We start from the raw sequence: 26076 nt of genomic DNA on the forward strand, positions 1-26076 counted from the left end.
CAATGATATAAAAGAACAATTGTTGTGTTGACAAGTCCATATATCTGATGTTAGAGACATTTTTCCGATCATCTCATCATCTATTATTTTCTGTACACGAGATTTGCACTTTTGAAAAATGTCTGGCACTACAGTTTCACGCAAATATTTGTCTGATGGTATGGAATATAAAGGAAATCCTTTTTTTAATAAGCGTGTAAAACCAGTATCCGAACAAATGGAAAATGGTTGATTGTCGGTAGCTATCATTTCACCAATTAATTTATGAATTTCCTTAGCCTTTTCTGAATTTATATCCCATTGTCGAATATTTTCAAATGCAGTTTTAATACTTATTTGTGGTTTTTGTTGACGAAGTTGAATTCTGATATTAGACTGATTCGATGTAGATGGGGCACAATTTCCAGTTTCTGTTTCTAAGCTCGCAACTTTACCTAAAAAGGTAGTGAAAAGATTTACATACACATATTTTTTTTTACAAGTTTTTGCTACATACCTGAATCAGTTATCTGACTATATTCTACTGGGTGGTTTTTCAACAGATGGTATTTCATATTAGAAGTGTTGGCCGTTTTTCCTTTGCCACCCAATGAAACAGATTTTTGGCAGATTTTGCAAATTGCACTTTCGTTTTTCTCATCGTTTTTCAATATTTTTTCAAAATATTGCCATAAAGGGCTTGTTTTTGGCATTTTGATTTTGTCACAACATACAATAATAATAAATAATTCCACCGCTCAGTTTACTTCTTACTTCAAACAAACACTATAATAATAATATACTTTAAAAATAGTTAAACAGTAAACACTTTGGCCTCTACTTTATTCTATACTTCGAACACAACTAAAATAAGACACAACTTAAAATTATCATGAAACGACAGAAGACAAATACAAGTTAGGACCTGCAGAAACGTCCGACGACGGTAGCGCAACACGTGCATTCAGCAATACGGAGAAATTTCCAAACGAGACAGTACAGTTCTAGGAAGGAATATTTTTTGGAAAATTCTGATTTCAAAATGATAAAGGACGAAATGGAAGTATTGCTGGAGCTGAAATGAAGTAAAGTTCTACCCACATAGCTGTATTTGTGATATTCTCATTAAATGCGTGAACGCTCATATTGAGTGCCTTATCACTGGATATATTACGACGGATGCGAATTATGGACGTACATGTTTTTACGGTTTCAGCTATGTTAGTACAACTGTACGAACCACGATGGAAAAAAATTAACGGCCGATAGACCGATATATCGGTATTTGAAATATCGGTATCGGCCGATTATCGGTATCGGCTAAAATTTCTATATCGGTCGATCACTAATGACAGTCACGACATAGTTACGAAAGGTTGGACTGATGGTTCAAGAATGTGTACGCCTAACATACCTGTTAACAAAGGATCGCGACTAATCAATGTGCATTGCGGAGAAAGTAAAGGATGGGTTCTGAATTCTTTGAAATTATATGGAAAAAACTTGAGGACTGCAATAATGACTATCATAAGAACATGGAAGTTTTTTTGAGAAATGGTTTGAAAACACATTGATCCCAAATTTGGATGCGAAAAGTGTAATAGTTCCTGACAACGCTTCCTATCATTCGTGACAGCTCATCAAAGTACCGAATAAAAATTCGAGGAAAGATGAAATACAAAGTTTTTCAATGGATATCAATTTGTATTTTGAAGATTATTATACCAAAAACCAACTAATATAATCAGAAACGATCCTGGTTTTTTCTGAAAGAGTTCGGGACTCGATGAGGAGGAAATTCTTTTAAGCTCCGTATCTTCGAAACAAAGCGCTTATCAAAAATCATCAGACCTGGTATAATAAAACCCTAATTTAAGTTTGATGCCATGGGCACTTGTTTCCAAGTACCTTCGTCAGCAGTCTCTTCACCGACTTCATTTCCTAATCAATCAAAAACACTTCAAGTCTGTGCCCGGTGAAATAAATCACTGTATGCTTAGTGGATTATTCCTCACTATTGGCACAGCAGGCCGGTTTTCATGCAACTGGGTTTCGGCATTCTGCCAATATCGTTTCAGCGATTCTTACTTCAGAGTATACTTAAATATAAGAGGAAATATAATTACGCAGAAAAAATTATCACCGTCTGCACGTAATTATAGAAATCCTGGATGACGATTGGTCAATCATTGCCGGACCAGTGTAGAAATCATCAGCTGAAAGCGAATGGCTTACTCATACTTCAACACTCGCTTCAATAATTCCTAGGAGAATTGTCATAGAAATTTCACATCATGGAATTCCGATTTTCCTGAGAAATAAATTCGGGTCATGTTTTTTCGAGGACAGTAACAAGGATTCGATTTTGCAACGCTTCGTATGACTCGTTTATCAGTGATGAGTTTTTGTGGTTAAATAATTGATACTCGAGAGATCACAGAATGCAGGATCATCGGAATTGTCGTTTTTTAGTATCCTTCACCGAGCTCAAAATATTAGATCCAGCCAAGTTGAAATCAGAAAGGAAGTATACGATGGAATTGGCCGATACTTGATGAAAATCCATAACTAAGAGTAATATAGCTGCAAGAGTTCTGGCTTATTCCTTGTGGAAAAACACGTGCAAATTTGAGCAGGTCCAATCTGACCATTTTTGGACCTTAGGCCCAGTTCACACGGAAGGGACAGAAGTCTGCGCCTCGTCTCTGCCAGCCGTCCATTTGGGCATTAAACGTTTAGAGCCCACTCCTCCACTTTTGCCGTCATTCAGTCGACCAATCAGAAGCTACATTCACTCGTTGCGCCCTCTGGAGGATGTTTGTTGCGATACACCTCAGATGCTAATATTGATTGTTTTTCAATTCACTGAAAATGATATCCTGTTTATCCCGATTGCATGACCATTGCGCGATCGAGATAATATTGAATGGGTGTTAGTCATGCAATTGGGATAATTTTGAAAATATAGATACTGGGTGATGGTCAAAAATAATTGGAAATAGAAAAAACATCGTTTTGCTGCTTTGTAGATGTGTTTGATGCTCTGTAGATGATTTTTGACCAGCACCCATTATCCATATTTTCAATATTATCCCGATTGCATGACCAACACCCATTACATATTATCGCGATTGCGCATTGATCATGCAATCGATCATGTCTATCAATAAAATTCACGTATGAATTAGAAAATAAGGGACAACTACCATTTCTTGACGTTTTGGTAATGAGGAGCAAAGATGGAGGGTTAGAATACGATATATTTAGAAAAGAAACAAGCACGTACAGGTATATTCCTGACAGTTCACATCACTGTGGACAGCACAAACGTGCTGGGTTGAATTTTTTGGTACATCGTCTTTTGACTTTCCCTCTAACACATGATAGGTTCACAAAAGAAAAACGTACAATACAGGAAATAGCAGCCACTAACGGTTTCCCGAGGGGTATTGTAGATTACATAATTAGGAAAAAGAAGTTTAGGTTAAGAATGAACGAAATCTCGACTTTCAGAAAGGACAAAAACCAAGATAAATACATCTCAGTTCCATACCACCAATATACGAAGAACTTTGGAAAGATTTTCAGGGAACTAGGTATGAAGGTGGGTTTTAAAACAAGTCATACACTGCAGAGCCTTTTGGGAAGTCCAAAAGACAAAGTCGAGAATTCGGAAAAGTCTGGAATTTACGAAATTGAATGTAAGGACTGCGATGCAAAATATTATGGACAGACAAAAAGATCTATTAAAGTGAGATATAAGGAACACATAGCACACTTAAAATATGGAAGACCTGAAAAATCAGCAGTCGCCCATCATATTTTGCAACAAAACCATTCCATAGACTTCAGTTCTTTAAGATTAGTTAGACAAGTTAACAACAACAGGCAACTAGATGCCTATGAGAGTGTAGAAATAAGTAAACATAATAATATCATGAATAACGATAACGGACCAATACCAAATAGCATACTATATAGCTTGTTGAAATAATATTGTTGGGTTTACTGATTACTACAAAAAGACACTTTGTAAATATATTTAGATAGGCAATATTGTGACACTAACTTTATATAGCTGAAAATTGTTCTATATATAGCTGTAACATTTAAACATACATAAGGACATATTGTAAAATAATAGAAAGGCCAATTGTTAAATTAATTTAGGGTGGTAGACTTGTATGGGTGGTATTACTGATTACCTACCTGTATGATGTACCTGATTAGAATAAGTAGCTTTAGTTTTGAGTAGTTTTTAGTTTTATCTTCCTCTTGAAAATGATCACTTGGTGATCGAAACACGTGTAGAGGTGTAAAAATAACGATTCGGTGTTGGGAAAAAGAACTCCAGTAATATTCATTACTACACCAAAGGTTCCAAACAGTACATCACAAGTACAATCGGGATGATATTGAAAATATAGATAATGGGTGCTGGTCAAAAATCATCTACAGAGCATCAAACACGTCTACAAAGCGTCAAAACGTTGTTTTTTTCTATTTCCAAACCCTTCATATACAACAATTTTATAAATCGTGAAATAATTTCCGGTGAAATCAATATTATCATCTGAGGTGTATCGCAACAAACATCCTCCAGAGGGCGCAACGAGTGAATGTAGCTTCCGATTGGTCGACTGAAAGACGGCAAAAGTGGAGTGGGATCTGAAAGTCTAAAACAGTCCATATAACAAATTAAAATGGGTGATGGTTTCTCGGAGACGAAACGTCTATGAAAATCTGTGCACAGTTTGAAAATTGGCAAGGAGAAAGTGCTTTTTGTTTTCAAATATCTTTTTGAATCACATTAGAAAAAAATTTGAACAAAATTAGCAATTTTTGGTTCTTCTCGAATACCACCGAAAATAATAGGAATTTGCTAAATGACGGGCTAAGTTATAAAACATCTTTCAAAAATACTCTGAATTGAACAACTTTTTTCGATACTCTCATGGTTTCTAATAACCCCTCCTCAGTAGACAGGGTTTTATCATAGGTGAGCCAGAAAACCAATAAAACAATAAGAAAAATCATTCAGGTGCGAAAAATGACTTAACAATCCTTTTATCTCGATAACTAGACATATATTTCACATTAATTGTATGAGATAACGTTATGTTTGGAATATGATACCTACCTTATCTAATGAAAATATCAAAAAAGATAATGGCTATTTTTGGTAAAAGAATTATCGACCTATCATTCCTGCAGGTATTTCAATTGAGAGAGTGTAGAAAAATGGAATTTCAGTTTGAAAACTGCAAGTGGAAAGACTAAATAGAGTGTCTGGTTTGGAGATGATACGAATATCACCATACTGCAGTGGTTCCCAAACTGTGGGTCGCGGGAACAGATTAAAAACACTTAATAATTTTGAATTGTTTTCCCATTTTGTATAAAGGCCAGAGGAGAGTATCCAGTTCTTTCGAACAAAGCCTTAATAGAGCTGATAGGGTTTTCAACCACATATTTGTGTGAGAGGGCATTCTCCACTTTGGTATATTTAATGAATAAATATAGAAATACGCTTTGTGTGAAAAGTGACCGGCATTTAAAGTTTTTAACTTTCAATCCAGATATATAATCTCCTGTAAATCGAAAGCAGCAGCTCCACAAGTCGCATTAATTACACAAGTCTCTTTTTTTGTTTTTGTTTAGTTTTAAGATTCTGAAATATTAGTCTATTTTCGTACTGTATTTTATCTTCAATTATATCATCCTTACCATTTTCTTTAAGAGTTGTATTCCTCAATAGCGAATTTTCACGATGATAATAATAAAAATATTATTAGTAATAATAATTATACTTAATATTATTCAATGTATGGGTCGCGAAAAAAATTCCACAATGAAGGTGGGTCCCCGGGCAGAAAAGTTTGGGAAACGCTGGGTTAGAGTATAGAATGGTTGTAATTTAGAAGTAACTTTTAGTTTATTCTTGAGAAAGCTATTGAATAGGGAAACACGTGTCGCGGTTTTTGTAAAACCCTTTGAAGTGAAAATCATACAATAAACTGTTGGTTCCTTCAGTATTGTCTGAGAGTAAAAGAATTTCAAGAATGCAAACATGTCGCTACATCAAAGAAAGCAACATAGTCGTCTAAGCAAATAGCACTGCAATTCGCCCACAAAATCATTGAGATATGTCTACCCTCTATATCCCTTGAGGATGCCGCTAACGAGCCATTAAAATAGGGATATGCGACAAAGAACGAGAGAACACCGACAAAGAATGCTAAAATACCGCCAAAAGAACCGCTCGATGTTTTTTCTGATATTACGTTTAAGATAATATTAATGGGCGTCGGACTGGGGGTATTAATATAAATTTTCCATTGATATATTCTGTATGATGAGAAGATACAAATAAATATAAATGTAGGAAGGGCAAAAAGTTACTGCACTTGATAAATTAGCTTTTTGGGAAAAAAAATCAAGTTTGTCATTTACTTGAATTTAAAAAAAAATAATATTAAAAGAAATATGTATCATCTGGTGACGTTTCGAAGACTCTATCCATTTTCTTTATCCATCCTATTTAAATCAAAACATTATAATTTGTAGTTATGATTCGTCTTTTGATGTAAATTATTATTATCATTGACAATGATGATATCAAATTGATCATCGGTATGATAATGAAGATGGATAAAGTATTCGAAACATCACCAGATACGTATACAAATAGATTCCCGAACAACTAGTTTCCATGTTGTATAGCTGTTTATTCAACGCGCTCTCGAAGTAAACTGAAGAATATCACGAATAACCCCGCTAAAAAACCAAGTCGGTCTTATTGATGGGTGCGATGTGTCTGTTGACAGTATAATTCAAAGGAATATCTATTTATACCGACTTCAAAAAAAAATGTTTTTTCAATCCCCTTCAACTAAATACCTATTTTTTGGAAAATGTCTTGGTTACTACTGGACGTATTTCAACATTTGTCATAGTAGATTTCTTATTTTGTTTGTTATGAATGATATTTTTCAAGAATAAATATTGTATTTTCGTCGTATAAATTCATTTATTCAATTCGTTGAGAGTATATAATTTGAATGCAGTACGCCTATGGCACTAAAACATATACATAGAAATACTGCTGTAGTCTCTCTCATTTCTGAACCGGCAATATACCTCTGTCGATTCAAACGTAGAGTGAATTCTCAGAAAAAAATGTGTGTGCATATTTTGGTACGTGTGCTTATCGTAGTGTGCTTATCGTGAGGCGTGCTTATCGTAGTGTACTTATCGTACGACGGCCATATTTCAGCTTAATTTACATTGTTTTCTTTTGTTTAGACACAGATATTTAATCTGTGGTTTAGATATAAAATTTTGCACCTTACCCATATTATCATATAATGTATTTACCTGCTACTGCTAGAATAATAGGCTACAGGTTATTCAGCAGGCCATAGGCGTACGTTCAAGAATTACATTATTTGTTAGGGTTTCCTTCTTTAAAAGTTGTTTCTTATGACATTAATCATATAATAATAAAATATTCCTAGAGTTTGACGTTCGGTTTTTAAAATCTAGATGTCCCCACTCTATGGTTTTCCCAACATTGTAATTATATCAAGTCCGCCGTTACCGGTTTTCTAGACACTGCTTAGACTCGAATTTCAGGCAAACCAGACTTCGATATGCAAAAATATGCAAATGAACCAGCACGATCATTCATCGGTCAGTGTTTGTGTTGAAACGGGTGTCACCAATTTATTATAACGTCTTACCTAGATTTCCTTAATAACTTGTTCTTGACGGAGACAAGTTTGGGTTCTTTGGATACTCCGACCTTTTGAGAATCCTTGTTCTCGAATCCTTGCACGAAACAGAACATTACAGACTCTGCCATGCACGACGCACTATGATTATGATATTTTGTCGTTAACGGCGATTTGCTTTGGGCACATTTCAATGTGGGACCTATTTTGAAATTGTCTCGGTTAAACCACAATCCTCAAATGAATACTTTTTGGCTCGAATAAATGATTACAAAACTAATTTACGGTGTAAAATGTGTATAAAATGCAGCCTTTATCGTTACCAACTAGTGAAGGCACTTTTTTTCCCTTCTAAAATACCAAGTATCTATTAATACTCGTCCATTAAAGTAACTAGAACTTCCAGCCTCTGAATTTCTCGACTTGTTCTGTACAGAAAACCACAACAAAACAATAAATGACACACCAAAACAACAAAAACCCGTCACTCAATTTAAACGCGAAGGTCCGTTCGCTATACAGTTACTTCTCTTTCAGCAAAATCAGTTCATATGCCGATATAAATAGGACAAATACACATGTCACAACGTCCGACAATGCCAATCGAAAATGGTGAAATAGCAACATTCGACCGGGTCGTAGCCACAGCCGACTTTCAGAGTCTAAAAAAATGCACGGGACATCGTCGAGTGATGGGTTAACATCTTTACAGAAGTTATCAAGTAGTTTATGAATGTAACGCGATGTGCAGAGTTTATTGATCGCGGCGCGCGACTGCTTACAAACACCTAACAGTCGGCAACCATGATCCTTTCGCCGCTACAGAGTTGCCGGATGTTTCCTGAGTTCTCGAAGACAATTTTCTTTGAATCAATTACGAGATTAATTATTCAAGTAATTTTTTTTTCAGAACTGAACCAGATGGCTCCAATGCGTAGGGTTTTTTGAAGGATGGTTACGAACTGACATTTGAGAGCAGTAATCTCACTCAGGGTGGAAACAAAGCAGCCTAAATTATAGAATAGAATAGAAATTTATTTATACTGAACAACAAACAATGGTTTCCACTTACACGATGTACAGTTTTTTTAAAAGTTCCTTTCATGTAGTATTCATTGAGTACCATTGATACAGTTGAAATCGATATAAAATATAACAATATAAAACAATCAATAATAAAATGACCGTAAAAAGATTCAGAAACATATAAGCATTCGAAGGAAAAAGAGTGTTCTTAATAATAGTTTCTGGACTTTTTCTATAGTTCCAGAATATAAAAAGGTCTTTGGATTCAAAATGACACAACCATATTCCAGTTTAGAACAAACAATGAAGTTGAAGAGTAACAAACCAGTATCGTGATTGAATTCACGGCTAGATCTTAAGACAAAGCTCATTTTTCTATAACATTCAGATTTTTAAGTATTCAATGTGCCGAGAGGAACTGAACACACCAGTAAAAATGATCACAAGATCTTTCATCTCATTGATTCTCTATCAATTGGTATGACTAATGAAATAGTCCTTGATAGTAGGTGACTTCTTTCGTGTGAAACTCATTATTCTGCATTTAGCTTCGTTGAGACATAGGTCAGATACTGAAAAGTAAGTAAATAGATTATTGAGATCATCTTGAAACATATCAGAATCTTTTTAGCTTTCGATTTTTCTAAACAGCTTGAGATCATTGGCATATAGGAGAAATTGAGAATGCTCGATATATCGAGAAATGTCATTAACAAATAACACGAACAGGAGAGGTCCCAAAATCGAGCCCTGTGGAACTCCCGAAGTAGCGGTGAATTTGAAAGAAGATACGAACTGTACAAACTGTATTCTTTTGGATAGATAGCAGTGAAAGAAACCAAGTTTTTGTTTGTGAAACCGAATGCTTTTAATTTCAGAATCAAAACCTCGCGGTTAACTCTGTCGAATGCTTTGGGCAAGTCAGTATATATAACGTCTATTTTAGCCATTTTTTATTCCATCCGTAACAAAGTTAGTAAATGCGCATAAATTGGTAATGGTAGATTTATTACGAATAAAGCCACGCTGTTGGTCGATTATTACTGAGTCCACGTGATTGTATACTCGAGCTAGTAAGACTGTTATGGGTCTGTAGTTTCTTATATTGTTCTTATTGCCGCTTTTGTGTATGGGGGCAACTCCGCCAATTTTGAGAAAGCTTGGAAAACGATTTTCTTTCAGAGAAAGATTGATTATCAAGGTCAGTGGTTGCTTCAACAAGTCACAGTAAGCCTTGAAAAACTAGGCTGGAATGCCATATTAAGGCACTGAAACCCAAAGCAGCGGGTTTCAGTGCCTTAATATTATTTCAAACCTCTTGTTCCTTAATATCAGCAATTTCAGTTGATATTAAAATTACCACTAGAACCTCGAAATATTGGTTTTGCACTTTGTTTATTTTTGTTAGAGTAGTGTGTATGTGAGTTCTTTGTAGTTATGTCAAAAACATAACTGTTGAAATATGTTTTGTTCAACCAAAGTTGTCTACCAAAGTTATATTCTAAAAAAAATAATAATGAATTTGAAGAGGCAGTATTTTAATTCATATACATGTGACGTTCAACTAAAAATTACAATTACAGAGTACTTTTAAATGATAGCCGACTACTCATGCAAACAGAATGTTGAATTTTTCATTAAACGAGCCCAATTTGACTAGCTGCTAGCTGCTCAGTGAAGAACTATCGGAAGAAATTATCAGATGCGACTTCAATTTTCCTTTAGATTGTCCAAAATATGAACAGAAAGTCATAATTTCTCCAATGTATGATCAAATCCGGCAAATCTAATGAAATGTTTTCGCATCTGGCAACGCAGCGCCTCTGACCCTTTTCCCCTTCTTCGGCGGACCTGCCGGCGACACAGCTGAGTTCTGTGGCGTCACGCGAGGGAATTTCACATTCGTCATGAGGCAGAATGTCGCAACGTCGGTCGTCTGGAATGGTGGGCGATTGGCTAGGAAAACGGCCAAAGTGTGAAATATGGGCGGCACGCATATCATAGGTTTATTTCTGTTCGTTTTCGTCAGGTTGGCGACTACCAGAAATCACATGGAGGACATTTCATATATTTATTTAGATCATCCAGTTCAAAATTCAATTGAGTAATAATAATAATAGCAGTGACGGCTCCTGCATTGGAAAACAGGGGAGGCTTAAGTTATATAGACTATATACACACAGAAAAGCCCGCCGGAGGCGCGAAAATTTGTATGTTTGCATGCTTTGCTTAGTACTAAAGCTAGGGATGGGCATGACAATGCGTAAAAAGTGCATGTGGAGATATGGACTTTGGACTTTATTTTAGTTTGTAAACCATTTAAATGGCCGGCCATGACGGCAGCCCCATCATAGGTTTGCCTAAAGTTATAGATGTCACACGTACGAATTAAAAAATTGAACAAATCGTCAGCTGTGCGCCCAGATGAAACATCATGAGAACTCATAAAACGTTATATCACATTACCATCTTTGACATATCTAAAAACGATTGAAAGTTGTGATGTACACGTAATGTCGGTAGTTTCATCAATTTCCCATGCAAAAAAAGAAACACTTTCAATCTCCTTGCTTATATTTTCCTTAATAATGTATGCCACACTGTCTATAATAAGCTCATTTTGGATAGTTTTTGAGGTGCCCGAAAAAACGCTACCGTTTAAAAAAGTGCCAAATTGTGAATCATATTTGGCCCATAACACGAGGTAAATTTTTTAAATCGGAGTATCCTATTCTAGACAACGTTTGGTATTCGGTTTGTACGGAAAATAAAACACAGGGCCAACAAAAAAGTTTTTCTCATTCCGGTTAACCAATCGCATTTATCGTACCAACTAATATTAAATCCACGATTTTGTCGATTATCTGACGATTTAATTGAAATCAAATTTGGTTGAGGCCTTCCCAGAGTTTCAATAATGTAAAATTTATTATCATAAGATAAAGACTTAAAATTATTTGTCAGCAACCAATCGACTATATCGTCAGATTTTTTAATTTCGTCCAACTTATCCATAATAAATGAAATAAAAAACTTACCGAAAAGTGCAAACCTGAAAACATCTTGAAATTGAAAGAAAACATTTTAAAAACACATTGAAAATATTACCAAAAAGCACTGCTATAATATAATACTGCCTGTTTTATACACAAATAACAAATATTATCAAGAAACACTAAACACTAATCAAGAAACTGTGATTACCCTGATCTGCTATGCAGATTTGAATAATCTGAAAGTGTCGAGTTTGTACATTCTATGCAGTTCTTGCTCAGCAATTGAACTGGAAATATTGTGCTTTGACATGGAACGCCATCACTTACCATTGGCTGAGATGAATAGAGCTGTAGGGCTTGTTCAAGGTGGCATGCGACAAAATGGTGTAGCTCTTCGTTTGGGGGTCTCCCAAAGTGTTATCAGTCGATTGTGGCGGCGTTTCCGTGAAACTGGCAGTCCAGCCGAACAACATCCAGGGCGAGGACGCGCTACAACTGCAGTTCAAGACCGATTTTTGGTCTTAACCGCAAGAAGACAACCGACAATCACAGCACCTGAGTTGGTTAACGTGTTGCAGCAGACGCACCAGGTAACCATTGGTCGTGATACTGTCAGAAATCGACTGCATGAAGCAGATCTCCACAACAGAAGGCCACTTAGATGTCCACCTTTGTCGAGAGGCAATCGCGGTAGAAGATTAGAGTGGTGTCAAGAACATCAAAACTGGGATGCAAATGATTGGGCCACAGTTTTGTTTACAGACGAATCCAGATTTGGATTTCATCCAGATTCTCGTCGAGTAAGACTGTGGAGACGACCTGGATATAATGAACGTTTAAGACACGTCCAGGAAGTCCACACATACAGAGGTGGTACAGTAATGCTATAAGGCGGAATCATGATCGGCGGCAGAACCGATCTCGTTTTTCCAAATCGCTCCCTCACAGCTCGACAGTACCTCGACACCATTCTTCTACCTATCGTCCGTCCGTTTGCTGGTGCTGTTGGTGAAAACTCCCACCTAATGCACGATAATGCTCGTCCACATGTCGCGCGTCTAGTGACTGACTGGCTCACCAACGAAGGAGTTGATGTATTGCCATGGCCAGCACAATCACCGGACCTGAATCCCATCGAGCATGTGTGGGACATGCTTCAACAAAGAATTACTTCGCATATGGGGAACATTCACACAACGTTTCAATTGAGAGAGCTTTTAATCGCTGAATGGGCAAATGTACCTCAACAAGACATTGACAATCTCATTTTGTCGATGCACGATAGATGTAGGGCCGTAATAAACCAGCGTGGAGGCCATACTTTGTACTGATTCCAATTTTTTTTGTATTATGATTTTTTTCGGGGTGCCAAAGAAGAGCCATATTTTTTTTTAGTTTTGCCTATATGCGCACTCAGTATTTTTGACCATTTAATAAATTTTGTTGTAAGTTACATTCGTTTAATAATCACCCGTCAACTTTTTTTCCCTAAAGCGATCTAAAAAAAAATTATTGCCATTTTTAAAAATATCCCTAGACTTTTCCGATGTGTGTAGAAGTATATTGGAAATATGCTTCTGTGTCGGACAATTTGTAAATGAATGCAGTGGAATAACTACTTATCTGTCTTTCTCAACTAACCACTGTTACGCCACTGTCTTTGATAAACAAGTGTTTATATAAGTGTGTGTATAATGTTCCAGCCAAAACAAGAACAGAAAAGCCTATTCTATTGTTTTGAGTTCTGCCCTAAACCTGGATCAATTTTTTTCTACGCCATTGCTGACAATTCTTCAGTAGCTATCTGTAATTTTTGTTGATTTGCTCATTCCATCGACGGAAGATTATCGTAAGTTGACCGATTCATTTCCTTCAAGTAATGTCCTTTATGTGCAACGGCATTTGCATACATTTCAACTGTTAATCGTTGCTGTTTACTGCTCGATTGCCTTGACCATTCGGCTAGAGTGGAATTTTAATGGACGATTTGGAGAATGAAGACAAACTTATGAATGATGAGTGCTTTCACGTGGTCCTCATAAATATGTTATTTTCAGAGACATTTTCTTAAATCTGATAACCTTGCTCTGCAAATGCAATTTTGCTTAGTTTTATTAAGATCACCTAAAAAATAACAGATAAACCTATCTAACATTTGATAAATGACAAAAAAGAACGAAATCATCTTAATTGAATTGCAGAAATATCAAGGGCGGATACAAGGGGGAATGACGGCAATTGCAAACGAACTTTGTCGTAAATTCGATAATAAATAACAATATATCAAACCTTTCGGGTTGATATTTTACTGATTGGAGGGTGAAGAAGTTGAAAGCTAAGGTATGAAAACATTTTAATGGCGATCACAGATGTGCTGAATACCCATAAAATTACTAGATGCAATGGCGGAGACAATGATGTTATGAAAACAGCTTGACCCGGTCAAAGTAGACAAAAAAGTGATCAAATAACAAGAACTCCGAAAGAGCTGAATTTTGGTAGAGACTATGGGTACACCAAAAGAAATGGAGAACTATAAGTCGTCATAGATCCCATGGGTGGTAAAGAAATTCTTGTTTTTTTTTAGTTTTTTTGGATTTGTCTCGAAAACGCTGAGTTTTATAAAATAACAGTCTGAATAAAAATTGGACATCATGAATTTATATCCAGGAATTGTTCTCATTTTTTTCCTTTAGAATTACCGTTCCTAAGATATATGCATGCTAAAAGGTGAAGGATTTACAGTCTACATGATATGCACATAAATGCTACATATATAGATAGTCAGGCACCTAATATAAGTGAAAATGATATTCCCATATTGATTTCAATGTAAGAGCCACCGGTAGACAGCTGTTTCAGCCTATTGAGCATCGTCAGTATCGGGCAGGGGGCTCTCTATTGAAGACAAAATGTGAATAAGCTAGAAAAGTAGTAGATAAAAATAACTGCCTAAACGCAAGCGAGACATAAGTGGAACCACCTATTGGTGTGACACCCAAGTCAACTTGCCAAGTTTTTATGTCAGTGTTAGTGGTTTGACCAATCAACCGATAACTGCGGTAGCAGAAATTTGAGAAGCTATTCTGGAATGCCATCGGAAAATGAATCCACATGTTTCTAGAAATGATATGAACTCGAGAAAGGTTGATGCAGTCAAGCTGCTGGAAAATAATTCCATAAAAATCAAAGGACAAATAGATGAATAATATTCTGATCACTCCCATATTGATTTCAATCTAAGAGTCACCAGTAGACAGTTGTTTCAGCCTATCGGGCATCGTCAGTACCGGGAAGGCGGTCTTCGATTGAAGACAAGGTGGAACTCATCTAGAATTTAGACAGGTTGGAGCCTGGCTTCCTTACCCTTTGGACTGATGTTTGCCAGAAGGACAAACGGGTCATGACTGATGTGGGTGTTAATGGAATGGCGGCATGAGTGTCCTCAGACATCAGGTCCGCCCTTCACGGTGTACCCCTGCCTGGCTGGGGTGAATTGGATGAAAACGTTGTTCATCTTTCAACGGAAGATATAGGGGCCTCGTTCGACAGAGTGTCGGGGCCTTCTATATCGGGAGGGGTCGTCTACAGTATAATCCATAGCTTCCCTGACTAATGGGTTTTCATGGGTTTCTGCACCATCAAAAACTCTCTGATTTCTCGACTGAATGGACTGCCGAATGGAAGGCAGCTGCAAATCTCTGCAGATGACTTCATTCCGCACGAACCAAGAAGCATTCACAATCATTCTTATTAGCTTGCTTTGCAATACCTCCAGAATGGTGATATTAGATTTCGCCGCTTGTCCCCAGACGCCTGAAGCATACATGATGACAGGCTTGAACATCGTATTATAGATGGTAATTTTGTTTTTGAGACTCATTTTAGATTTTCTGTTGATCAGAGGGTACAGACGTGATATCCGACTCTCGATCTTTGGTTTGACGCTCGTTATGTGCGGGTTCCAAGTGAGCCTACGGTCTATTAGAAGGCCGAGGTACTTTACCCGCGCTTGCCAGTTAATATCCCTTCCAGAGATTCTCACTTGTCTAGCCGGAGAAGATTTCAGTCTTCCCATGGTTAATGCCTGAGTCTTATCCGGGTTCACTCGGATCTTCCAATCAAGGTACCAGCGCTCCAATGCACGTTGCATATAGACGACACCGAGCTCCCGACCCATGGAAGATGAGAGGAGAGCCGTGTCATCGGCGGACAGAGATATCTTCAAACGCTCGGGCCTCGGAAGGTCACTGGTGTAAAGTGAGTACAACGTCGGAGAGAGCACGGCCCCTTGTGGCACTCCAGCAAGGGTCTCTATGTTATCAGACAGAGATCCCTCTACTCTAACCTGAAATGTCCTGACAACTGGTGTTTGTCAGAAAGACAAACGGGCTACGACTGGTGTTTATTGGTGGCATGAAAGTCCTGAGACATCCATACCGCCCTTCGCTGTATACCCCTACCTGGCTGGGGTGAGATGGATGAAGATATTATTCATCCGTTAACTGAGGACATAGGGGCCTCATGCGACAGAGTGTCGGGGCCTTCTATATCGGGAGGGGTCGTCTACAGCGTAATCTATAGCTTCCCTGACTAAAAAGACAAAATGTGAATAACCAAGAGAAGACTTGATGAAAATAACTGCGTGAACGCAAGCGAGACATAAGTGGAACCACCTATTGGCGTGACACCCAAGTCAACTTGCCAAGTTTTTATGCCAGTGGTGGTGGTTTGACCAATCAACCGACAACTGCGGTAGCAGGAATTTGGGAAGTTAACCTGGAATGCCATCGGAAAACGAATCCACATGTTTCTAGAAATGATATGAAGTCGAGAAAGGTTAATGCAGTCAAGCTGTTGGAAAATAATTCCATGAAAATCAAAAGATACATAGATAAGTACTATTCTGATCACTCCCATATTGATTTCAATCTAAGAGCCACCGGTAGACAGCTGTTTCAGCCTGTTGGCTCTTAAATTAAAATCAATATGAAAATGATCAGAATAGTCCTTCCTATCAATTGACTGCGCTGAAGTATTTGAAAAAATTTACTCTTTTCCTCAAATGATAATCACAAAAGGAATTCGTTTTCTCCGTGCTGTTTATGGAGCTTCAAAAATAATTATTTGATTCCAACATTGGCTTTTGCTCATCAACACTTGTATAGAGTGAATTATCAAATTCAGACATGACTAGGCAATCTATTAAAAAAATCTGTTGAAATCTGTGCTAAATGTGTCTGTAGAAGAGTAAGATTGCTGTGTGCAACGGTGTGCTAATTGTTGGGGTTAGTTTCACTCGAATGTATGAACAGCCAGGAAGAAGAAGACGAAGAAAAAATCGAAGAAGACATGACTGTTGGAGTCGAATTTAATAAGTATGTATCAGACTAAAATATTAACAGAAATCAGAACTACAGTGTGACCCATTTTCAATGGAAACACCCCCCTTAAATTTGAAGTTGTAAATCGATTTTAATAATTTTTTTTAATGTCAAGTACTAAAAGGTCTACCTTGGGACAAAATTTTAAATGTTTATTAAAGTTTCAGGGCATACCACGATATTTTTTCTTAGTCGAAAATTGGGATTTTTTATTAGCGATTTTGAAAAAAATCACTACGCCACTGGATTCAGAGTGCCTCTAAATCGGTGTGACCAAAATTTCATGAAAAAATGTTCATTATTAACAAAGTTATGACAACTCAAAAATTCAAAAACTCACACAGCTAACAGTCACAATATATCATTTTTTTATGATTTCAACAATAAAGTGCCGCCAAATGAAAAAAAAAACAAATAGCGTAAATATTTTTAATGAAAATAACGGAATTACATTCACACAATTCAACTGTCGAATTCTTGCACAAAGTTCATTTCTATCTCTTGAGCGGTTTTTGTTAATCTTTTGTATGAGAAGTCCCCAGAGGAAAAAGTCAAAAACTGTGAGATCTGGAGATCTGGGTGGCCACTCTATAAACGGACTACCACGGCCTATCCATCGGTTTGGAAAATGTTAGTTAAGCCATTGCCTCACAGCTCTGGCATAATGAACTGAACACCCATCTAACTGGACAATTAAATTTGATCGTTCATTGATTGGCAGCTCGTGAATAGCATCCCAAAACTCTGTGTTTAAAAATTCTAGAAACCTCTGCGCATTAATGTTTTCCTCAAAAAAGAAAGGACCAATGATTCGTTCGTTCAATATTCCACACCAGACGTTGATTTTTTAGGAATACTGGCTTTTACAGTTTATTACCCATTTAGGATTATCCGCTGCCCAATAGCGACAATTCTGTGATGACATTACTCCATTTGTAGTGAAAGTGGCTTCGTCGGTATATAAAATATTTTTTAGGAAATTTCTATTGTTTAAATATTCCCCTTGGGCCCATAAACAATATTCCTGGCGTCTTGCTTCGTCGCCGTCTTGAAGTGTGTGTAAAAATTTTGGCTTGAAAGGTTTAATATTCTTCGCCTTGAGACATCTCCGAATAGTTTCTCGTAGAATATTCAAATCTTAAGTGGCATTCCTTATACTGGCATTAGGATTATTTCCGAAATAATCTAAAATGATTTGATCATTCCTGTTATTCCTGTTTCGTCTTTGTACAGGATTACTTTTTAACATCATTTTTGATACTGCACCAGTTTCATTGATTATTTTATTTATTTTATTTACCGTACCGCAGCTAATACGAGGACGATCTGGATGTCTCTCATTGAATACTCTACAAAGCTCTCTAGCACTTCTAACCGTCATCTCCCGAAAGGCGTACAATTTCAACTGTAATATCATTTCCATGGAAACTAAGATTTAAATTGAAATATTAGGTCTAAGTTTTAGTTAATTTGCGTGAAAACTTAAATGCAATTCCGTTATTTTCATTGAAAATATTTACGCTAGGTATTTGTTTTTTTTTATCTGGCGGCACTTTATTGTTGAAATCATAAAAAAAAATATTCTCATGGCTATATCTGTTGATATAGGGTGTTTTTGTAACTGTTAGCTATGTGAGTTTTCGAATTTTTGAGTTGTCATAACTTTGTTGATAATTTTTCATGAAATTTTGGTCACACCTGTTTAGAGGCACTCTGATTCCAGTGGCGTAGTGAGTTTTTCAATAAAAAATCGCTAATAAAAAATTCCGATTTTCGACTAAGAAAAAATATCGTAGTATGCCCTGAAACTTTATTAAACATTTCAAATTTTGTCCCAAGGTAGACCTTTTAGTACTTGACATTTCAAAAAAAATTATTAAATTCGGTTAACAACTTCAAATTTTAGGGGGGTGTTTCCATTAAAAATGGGGCACACTGTATAGTCAAAAATCAATCTTTCTTGATTTTGAAAGTTTAACAGATTATTTTCTTTGACCAAGGAGAAAAAGAGAGCCAAATAGCTTTTTTTCCAAAACCTCTCAAAAAAATATATCCCTTTCGGTTTATTTAGAAAATACTATCAATATACGAAAGAAAAAGCGCATGATGAAGCTCAATAAGGGAACTGTGTGTCAGGAACAATAAAAAGTAGATGACTGTTGCCGACCAAACTGTAAGACCTAGACGGTCTCTGGAAAAAATCCCGTTGAACTTTTTGTCCATTCAAAGCTTACCAATAATCGCTCTTCCTTCGGCTTCTGCTTCTTCTGAAAACCTTCTGCACAGGTACGCTGAGTCTTCTTATGTTTACGCGCAGAATAGGTTTGTAATATCGTTGTATTACTTCAGATTTACTATCGTTGATTACACCATCCATGGTTTTTTTCGATGTTTCTACTTGCGCGGACGAAAAACACTTGAAAACTCATTCAATGTTTTGCTTTATTCATTATCAAGTACATGCAGATTGTGCATGATAATTTTTTTAAATATAGTAAATATTGATAACCTACAAAATTCCTATTGTTTGGTATAATTCTGTTGTTTACTTTATGATTTTTCATTCTAAATGAATTTGTGGAGGTCAAGCAACGAGAAAAGTGAGCCTAGTTAATGTGGAGATGACATTTTTGATAAAAAACGAGTATTCATAATGACAATTACAGGTGGGGTGGAAAGTTCGTAGTAGTAGCGCCATCTGTGTGCTAGACTACGAACTTTTTGGCGCACCTACTATAATGAGGCATCAGTTGTACTAGAAGAAAAAACAACCAAACAATTCTATCCTACGGAAGCGCAGAATGGCCACATATTTTTATAATTTGTTTCTTGGAAATTACGACTTTCAATCTCGAAATTTTGACTTTCATCTCAAAATTTTAGAGAAGCGCAGAAGGGATTAAAGTCGAAATTTCGAGTTTGAAGTCGTAATTTTGAAATTCCGACATTTAAATCGAAATTTCGAGATTTTAAAGTCTAAATTTCGAGATAAAAGTCAAAATTTCGAGATTAAAGTCGAAATTTTGAGATAAAAGTCGAAATTCCGGCTTTAATCTCGGAATTTCGAAATTACGACTTCAAACTCGAAAATTTTACTTTAATCTCGAAATTTCGACTTTTATATCAAACTTTCGACTTTAATCTCGAAATTTCGACTTTTATCTCGAAATTTAGACTTTAAAATCTCGAAATTTCGATTTTAATCTCGGAATTTCAAAATTACGACATCAAACTCGAAATTTCGACTTTAATCTCGAAATTTTGACTGTATTCTCAAACTTTCGCCTTTAATCTCGAAATTTCTACTTTTATCTCGAAATTTGAACTTTAAAATCTCGAAATTTCGACTTTAATCTCGGAATTTCAGAATTACGACTTCAAACTCGAAATTTCGACTTTCATCTCGAAATTTAGACTTTAAAATCTCGAAATTTTGACTTTAATCTCGTAATTTCGAAATTACGACTTCAAACTCGAAATTTCGACTTCAATCTCGAAATTTCGATTTTATTCTCGAAATTTCGATTTTAAATTTGGAATTCAAAATCTCGAAATTTCGACTTTAATCTCAAAATTTCGACTTTTATCTCGAAATTTAGACTTTGAAATCTCGAAATTTCGACTTTAATCTCGGAATTTCAAAATTACGACTTCAAACTCGAAATTTCGACTTTAATCTCGAAATTTCGACTTTAATCCCGAAATTTCGACTTTAATCTCAAACTTTCGACTTTAATCGCGAAATTTCGACTTTTATCTCGAAATTTAAACTTTAAAATCTCGAAATTTAGACTTTAATTTCTGAATTTCAGAATTACGACTTCAAACTCGAAATTCCGACTTTCACCTCAAAATTTAGACTTCAAAATCTCGAAATTTAGACTTTAATCTCGTAATTTCGAAATTACGACTTCAAACTCGAAATTTCGACTTCAACCTCGAAATTTCGACTTTATTCTCGAAATTTCGACTTTAATCTCGAAATTTAGACTTTAAAATCTCGAAATTTCGACTTTAATCTCGTAATTTCCAAATTACAACTTCAAACTCGAAATTTCAACTTCAATCTCGAAATTTCGAGATTTAAGTCGAAATTTCGACTTGGGAGTCGTAATTTCTGAATTACGAGATTAAACTCGAAATTTCGAAATAAAAGTCGAAATTTCGAGATTCAAAGTCGTAATTTCCAAGAAACAAATAATAAAAATATGTGGCCCTTCTGCACTTCCGTACTATCCCATTATTTTTATCATAAAGTCTTTTCAATGTTGGCTAGTTTCAAAGCGACAATACTCCGAGAAGGTAAACTGTAAGTCCGTTTAGGGCTATTAAGATCAAAGTACGTATCAGTACAAAAAAACGAATGAGGTGAGATAATTATTAAAACCACTATATGAAAATATGTTACGGGCATAGAATGTACATTTGGAAATTTCGTCCACAACAGCAGTTGGAATCTTCAGTGGCGATATAGTAGTGTCGATGAACTACCTAAGCAATGGAATGGAGTTTGCGGATGGATTCATAAGTTTTTAATGAAGCACTATTTCTGGAACCGATGATAGGCCATAATTCCGCAGTTTTGATAGGGGAAATATTGGAATTTCAACAACAATGCTGCCGAGTAACAATTCTGAAATTAAGTTCACGTTGATGGACTATTTTATTAGTCACCTCACAACTGGTTTCACTTTGCTGGACTATTAGCCACTTCACAATTATATTCACGTCGCCGGATTATCAACCAGTTGCATTCCATTTTTTAGCCAATTATTAAATAATTTTAAGTCATCGGAACATTACGCACTCTCAAATCATTTTTTGAAAAATGCCTCCGAAGTAACAATAGTAATGACAGGAAAATGTGCTTTATTCTGAACAATTATGATTCATTCGGAATGGAATCAGAGTTTGTGGAGTGTCCTTACAAACAAATTTAAAATGATGCTCGAAAATGAAAGAAAGTAACCCATCACCATTTATTTCACAGGAATATACTGGAAGATGAATAGGAAACAGTTGTTGAAAGACAATCTCTGGAAAAATTTCGAAAATTTCAATTTTTTACTGCACTCTCAAGCGTATACATTTCTCAAAAATGCTAGGTATCGATTTTTGCAACACATATTGAACTTTGATGATTTAAAATTGCAAAATTAACAACAACGATCAGGAGCAATTACTTGAAATGAAAATGTGGGCGTAGAATGCAATTTGTTTATCAGATATTGCATAAGTCGGCAGCTGAAACGTATCAAATAGGTATCTCTCTACCAATAATGTTTACACAAAAGCCACCGATTAGTACAGTTTATTGAAAATGTACACTACACCACACAACACACCTATAAAATAACTACTATTCGATATTACTAAACGCGGCATATTATTTACCAGAAATCTCGATTCATATTTATCAAAAGTGGCCCGTGGTTTATGGTAACTGCTGGTTTCGTTACGCTATTATGTCATTCACGTCGAACTCATAAATATGATAACAATTCAAAACATCATGTGGACTTTATCTCGTGTCAAAATAAAAAGCAAATAAACGAAACGGAACATTTTAGCGTAATTAAAATGCGTTGATAATGGATAGTTTTTGCGGCAAGCATTTCTGTTTCTATGGGCATTAGTTTGAACGTGAAGTGGTGAGAACTGGAATTCTAACTGGAAAAAACATTTTCAGCTTAACAAAAGATATAATTTCATATTGACTTCATTCTTAGAACTAGGAACATAAGAAGCCTCAATCCAATTCAGAACGCTTAAGTACGATGTTCAAAATCTGTTTTTCCGTTAATCAGCTGTCGCCCCCATACGAACGACAACTCCCAGAAGTTGAGAAACTTGTGCGAGCTAAGGACTAAGGAGGTCTTACCTTTCAACGTGTGATTCCTAACACGGTTGCAGAATCATCCCCGCTTCAACCAGATAAATTCTCTCGAGAAAAATATCTGGTGGAGGCGGGAATCGAACCCACGATCTTCCGATCGTGAGTCGGGCGCACTACCACCGCGGCCAATTCCAAGGTATGGCATTAAGGCCCTTCTTTTTCAACACATGTGATGGGCTGTTAAAAAAATAAGATGAATGTTGAAATTTCCAGGACCCCTATTTTAATGTCACTTTCCTTCACTTGTCGTGTTCCACCTTCTTTCCTTTCACCTTGTTGGTCAAGTCATTATCCTGGGCTTCTTGGCCGATTTCTTCTCCAACGATGTCAATTACCGAAGGGAATTCTGTCTCTTGTCCTGTTGAACATCAATTCCCACGGTGGTTTTCCAGTTGTTCTATGGGAAACTACATTATGCATCATGATAAATTTTCTGATTTCACTTTTATAGTCTTGTATTTGTAACCTCTTGAGCGAGGATTCACTCATGTTTTCAACTTCTCCATTAACTTGTGGCCAATATGGTGGTGTGTGTTCCTACTGGAAATTGTTTCCTTCGCAAAACTCCTGGTATTCCTTACTAGAGAACTGTCTACCATTGTCTGCTCGAATGGACTTCGGGATTCCAAGTTGACAAAATGGTTCCTCTTGATGATTGATGGTGACAATACGTTGTTGTTTTCAGAAACTTGACGTTTTGGTATCGTGAGAAATAATCAGTAACAACCAGAACTTTCTTGGTTCGGTAGCGGTCCCATGAGATCAATGGCCTGGTATTCCCAGGGACCGTTAGGGAACATGTGCTGAGTCATTAATAATAATAATAATAATATTTATTCACACACAAGGATAATAGTTCAAGATAATAGTACAAAATTGTAATTTGAAAACAAATTTCTAAAACTAACGGTGAATAAATTTACAGCTTACGAAGTACAAGTACTTGTTTGTAAGTTTTAAAAGAAACACATAAGACATTACTAATTGAAACGAAATATACATACACAGAGTGTATAAGTTCATCTAATAAAATGATCTAAAATTAAAATCTAAAAGCAAAAACATACTAAAATATCTACATTGAAGAATTCAATGGTAAACATGTCATTACTTTTATTACACTTTTTTTTTTATTCTATTCATTTTAATCCATTGCCTATTTGATTTAACTCTCTATAATTTCATGGAAATAGTTTCTGCTTGTATTTTGTACATAATGTTTAAGAGCTTTTTTGAAACGGTGTGCGCAGACCTCATTTTTAATATCATTTGGCAATGTATTAAACAACTTAGGCCCAAGATATGGATAGCTTTTTTGCCCGATCGACTTATACATAAGGGGTGATTTGTAATTATATTTATGCCTAGTTGAGTAATTATGGTTTTGCATTATCAACTTAGATCTGTATATAAATTTTCTCAGATTTGCTTGTACGTAATATAATTGTCTAACATCATTAACACCAGCTTCACAAAAGAGCAAGTCACTAGAATATCTTCTATTCTTATTGAGAAGAATTTTGAGGAACCGTTTTTGCGAGATTTCCAGTATATTGTAATAACTTTTCGAAAGACCCCCCCAACCAATGATTCCATAATTCAAATGAGATTCTACTAAAATCTTATATATCATTATTTTCTGCTTGATATTGAGATATTGCGTCAGTTGTTTGAATTTGTACAGGATACAACGTAACTTTTGAGTCAGAAATCTCACATGTTGGTCCCATTTAAAGTGACAATCTAATACAATACCAAGGTATTTGATATTTTTGGCTTGATTTATTTTATATTTCTTTTGGATCATGATATCAAAGGTGGGGAGTGCATTTTCAAAGCTACTGAAGGGTAAGTAAACTGTTTTGTTGAAATTGATTGACAATAAGCGATGATCAAACCACAATTTTATTTCTGTCAGGTCATTTTCAATTTTTAATTTAAGTTCATACCAATTATTGTCATTATATATTATGACGGTATCATCCGCAAAGCTAACGATCTTTCCGTTTCTCTCCAATTGAAAAATATTGTTCAGATATATCAAGAACAATACAGGCCCTAATACCGTGCCTTGGGGTACACCACATGTGATTTCTTGTTCTTCACTTTCACTATCTTGTATTCGTACTTTCTGTTTTCTGTTCTTCAAATAACCTCTGAAAAAAGAATGTGCTGTACCCCTTATTCCCAAATCTTCAAGTGTGTCCAGAAGAATGGAATGATCCACGGTATCAAATGCCTTGGCTAGGTCTAGGAATACATCAATCGACGGAATTCTTTTATCTAGAAAGTCATAAATATTGTTTGACACAATGGCAATTGCGTCTTGCGTGGATTTTCCCTCACGAAAACCGTACTGAGAATTTGACAAAAGTTTATATTTTGAAAGAAATTTATTAAGCCTAACTTTCACAACTTTTTCTAATATCTTGGCTAAGCAAGGAATAAGGGATATTGGTCTGTAATTTGTCACTTCACTCCTCTCGCCATTTTTATAGATTGGTTTAACAATCGATAGTTTGAAAGTTTCAGGAAAGACACCTTTTTCTAATGATTTATTGATAATAAATGTTAGTGGTAGTACAATGGCGTCGCACATTAAAACCAATGTTTCTGCAGTTATACCATCATGTCCAGGTGATTTTTTGAATTTCAATTCATTTATTATGTTTTTCACTTCAATTGGTGGGGGTTTTTCAGGTCGGCTAACCAATAGACAATCCCTACATCGTTTCACAAATTGTTCGACCTGCTTGTCAATTAAAGGCCACCATACATTGACGTTTCATAACCGTTTAGCCTGGGTGACCTTCATGTGCCAGATTAAGTACCTGGGGCCTCTTTGACGCTGGTATAACAATTTTATTGTCCCATAGGAAAATTCGGGGCTCTGTTCGACAATTGAGAATACATGGTGGTCACTTTCTTCATAGGTCGTCCCCATATTATATACCAGACACAGTCTTGAAGCAGAGTTCGCGATGTTTACCTTTCCTGCTTGGTAGATTATTTTAAATCTAAATGACTGTAGTCGTAGTACGCAGCATTCAATGCGAGCTGGA

General features: G+C 36.0%; 1 protein-coding gene across 3 annotated transcripts in view; it reads right to left on the reverse strand.

Annotated features, from left to right (window-relative positions):
* Positions 1-22538, reverse strand: part of LOC111514073 (uncharacterized) — a 69671-nt gene extending 47133 nt beyond the window's left edge. The window contains exons 1-2 of one of the 3 annotated variants that reach the window (XM_074177503.1): positions 22393-22538; positions 19353-19627 (exon numbers count right to left, since the gene is read on the reverse strand). In XM_074177503.1, the coding sequence (XP_074033604.1) occupies positions 19353-19495 (143 nt within the window). In that variant the 5' untranslated portion in view covers positions 19496-19627; positions 22393-22538. Of the gene's footprint in view, positions 1-7721; positions 8498-19352; positions 19918-22392 lie in introns of those variants that run through there. The other 2 variants (XM_074177502.1, XM_074177504.1) reach the window with 2 other exon arrangements.
* Between the last annotated feature and the right edge of the window lie 3538 nt (positions 22539-26076).

The sequence above is a fragment of the Leptinotarsa decemlineata genome, unplaced genomic scaffold (genome assembly GCF_025532065.1).
Source record: "Leptinotarsa decemlineata unplaced genomic scaffold, Ldec_3_MD MMD2_tig00002974_RagTag_RagTag, whole genome shotgun sequence".
Classification (NCBI taxonomy): Eukaryota; Metazoa; Arthropoda; class Insecta; order Coleoptera; family Chrysomelidae; genus Leptinotarsa; species Leptinotarsa decemlineata.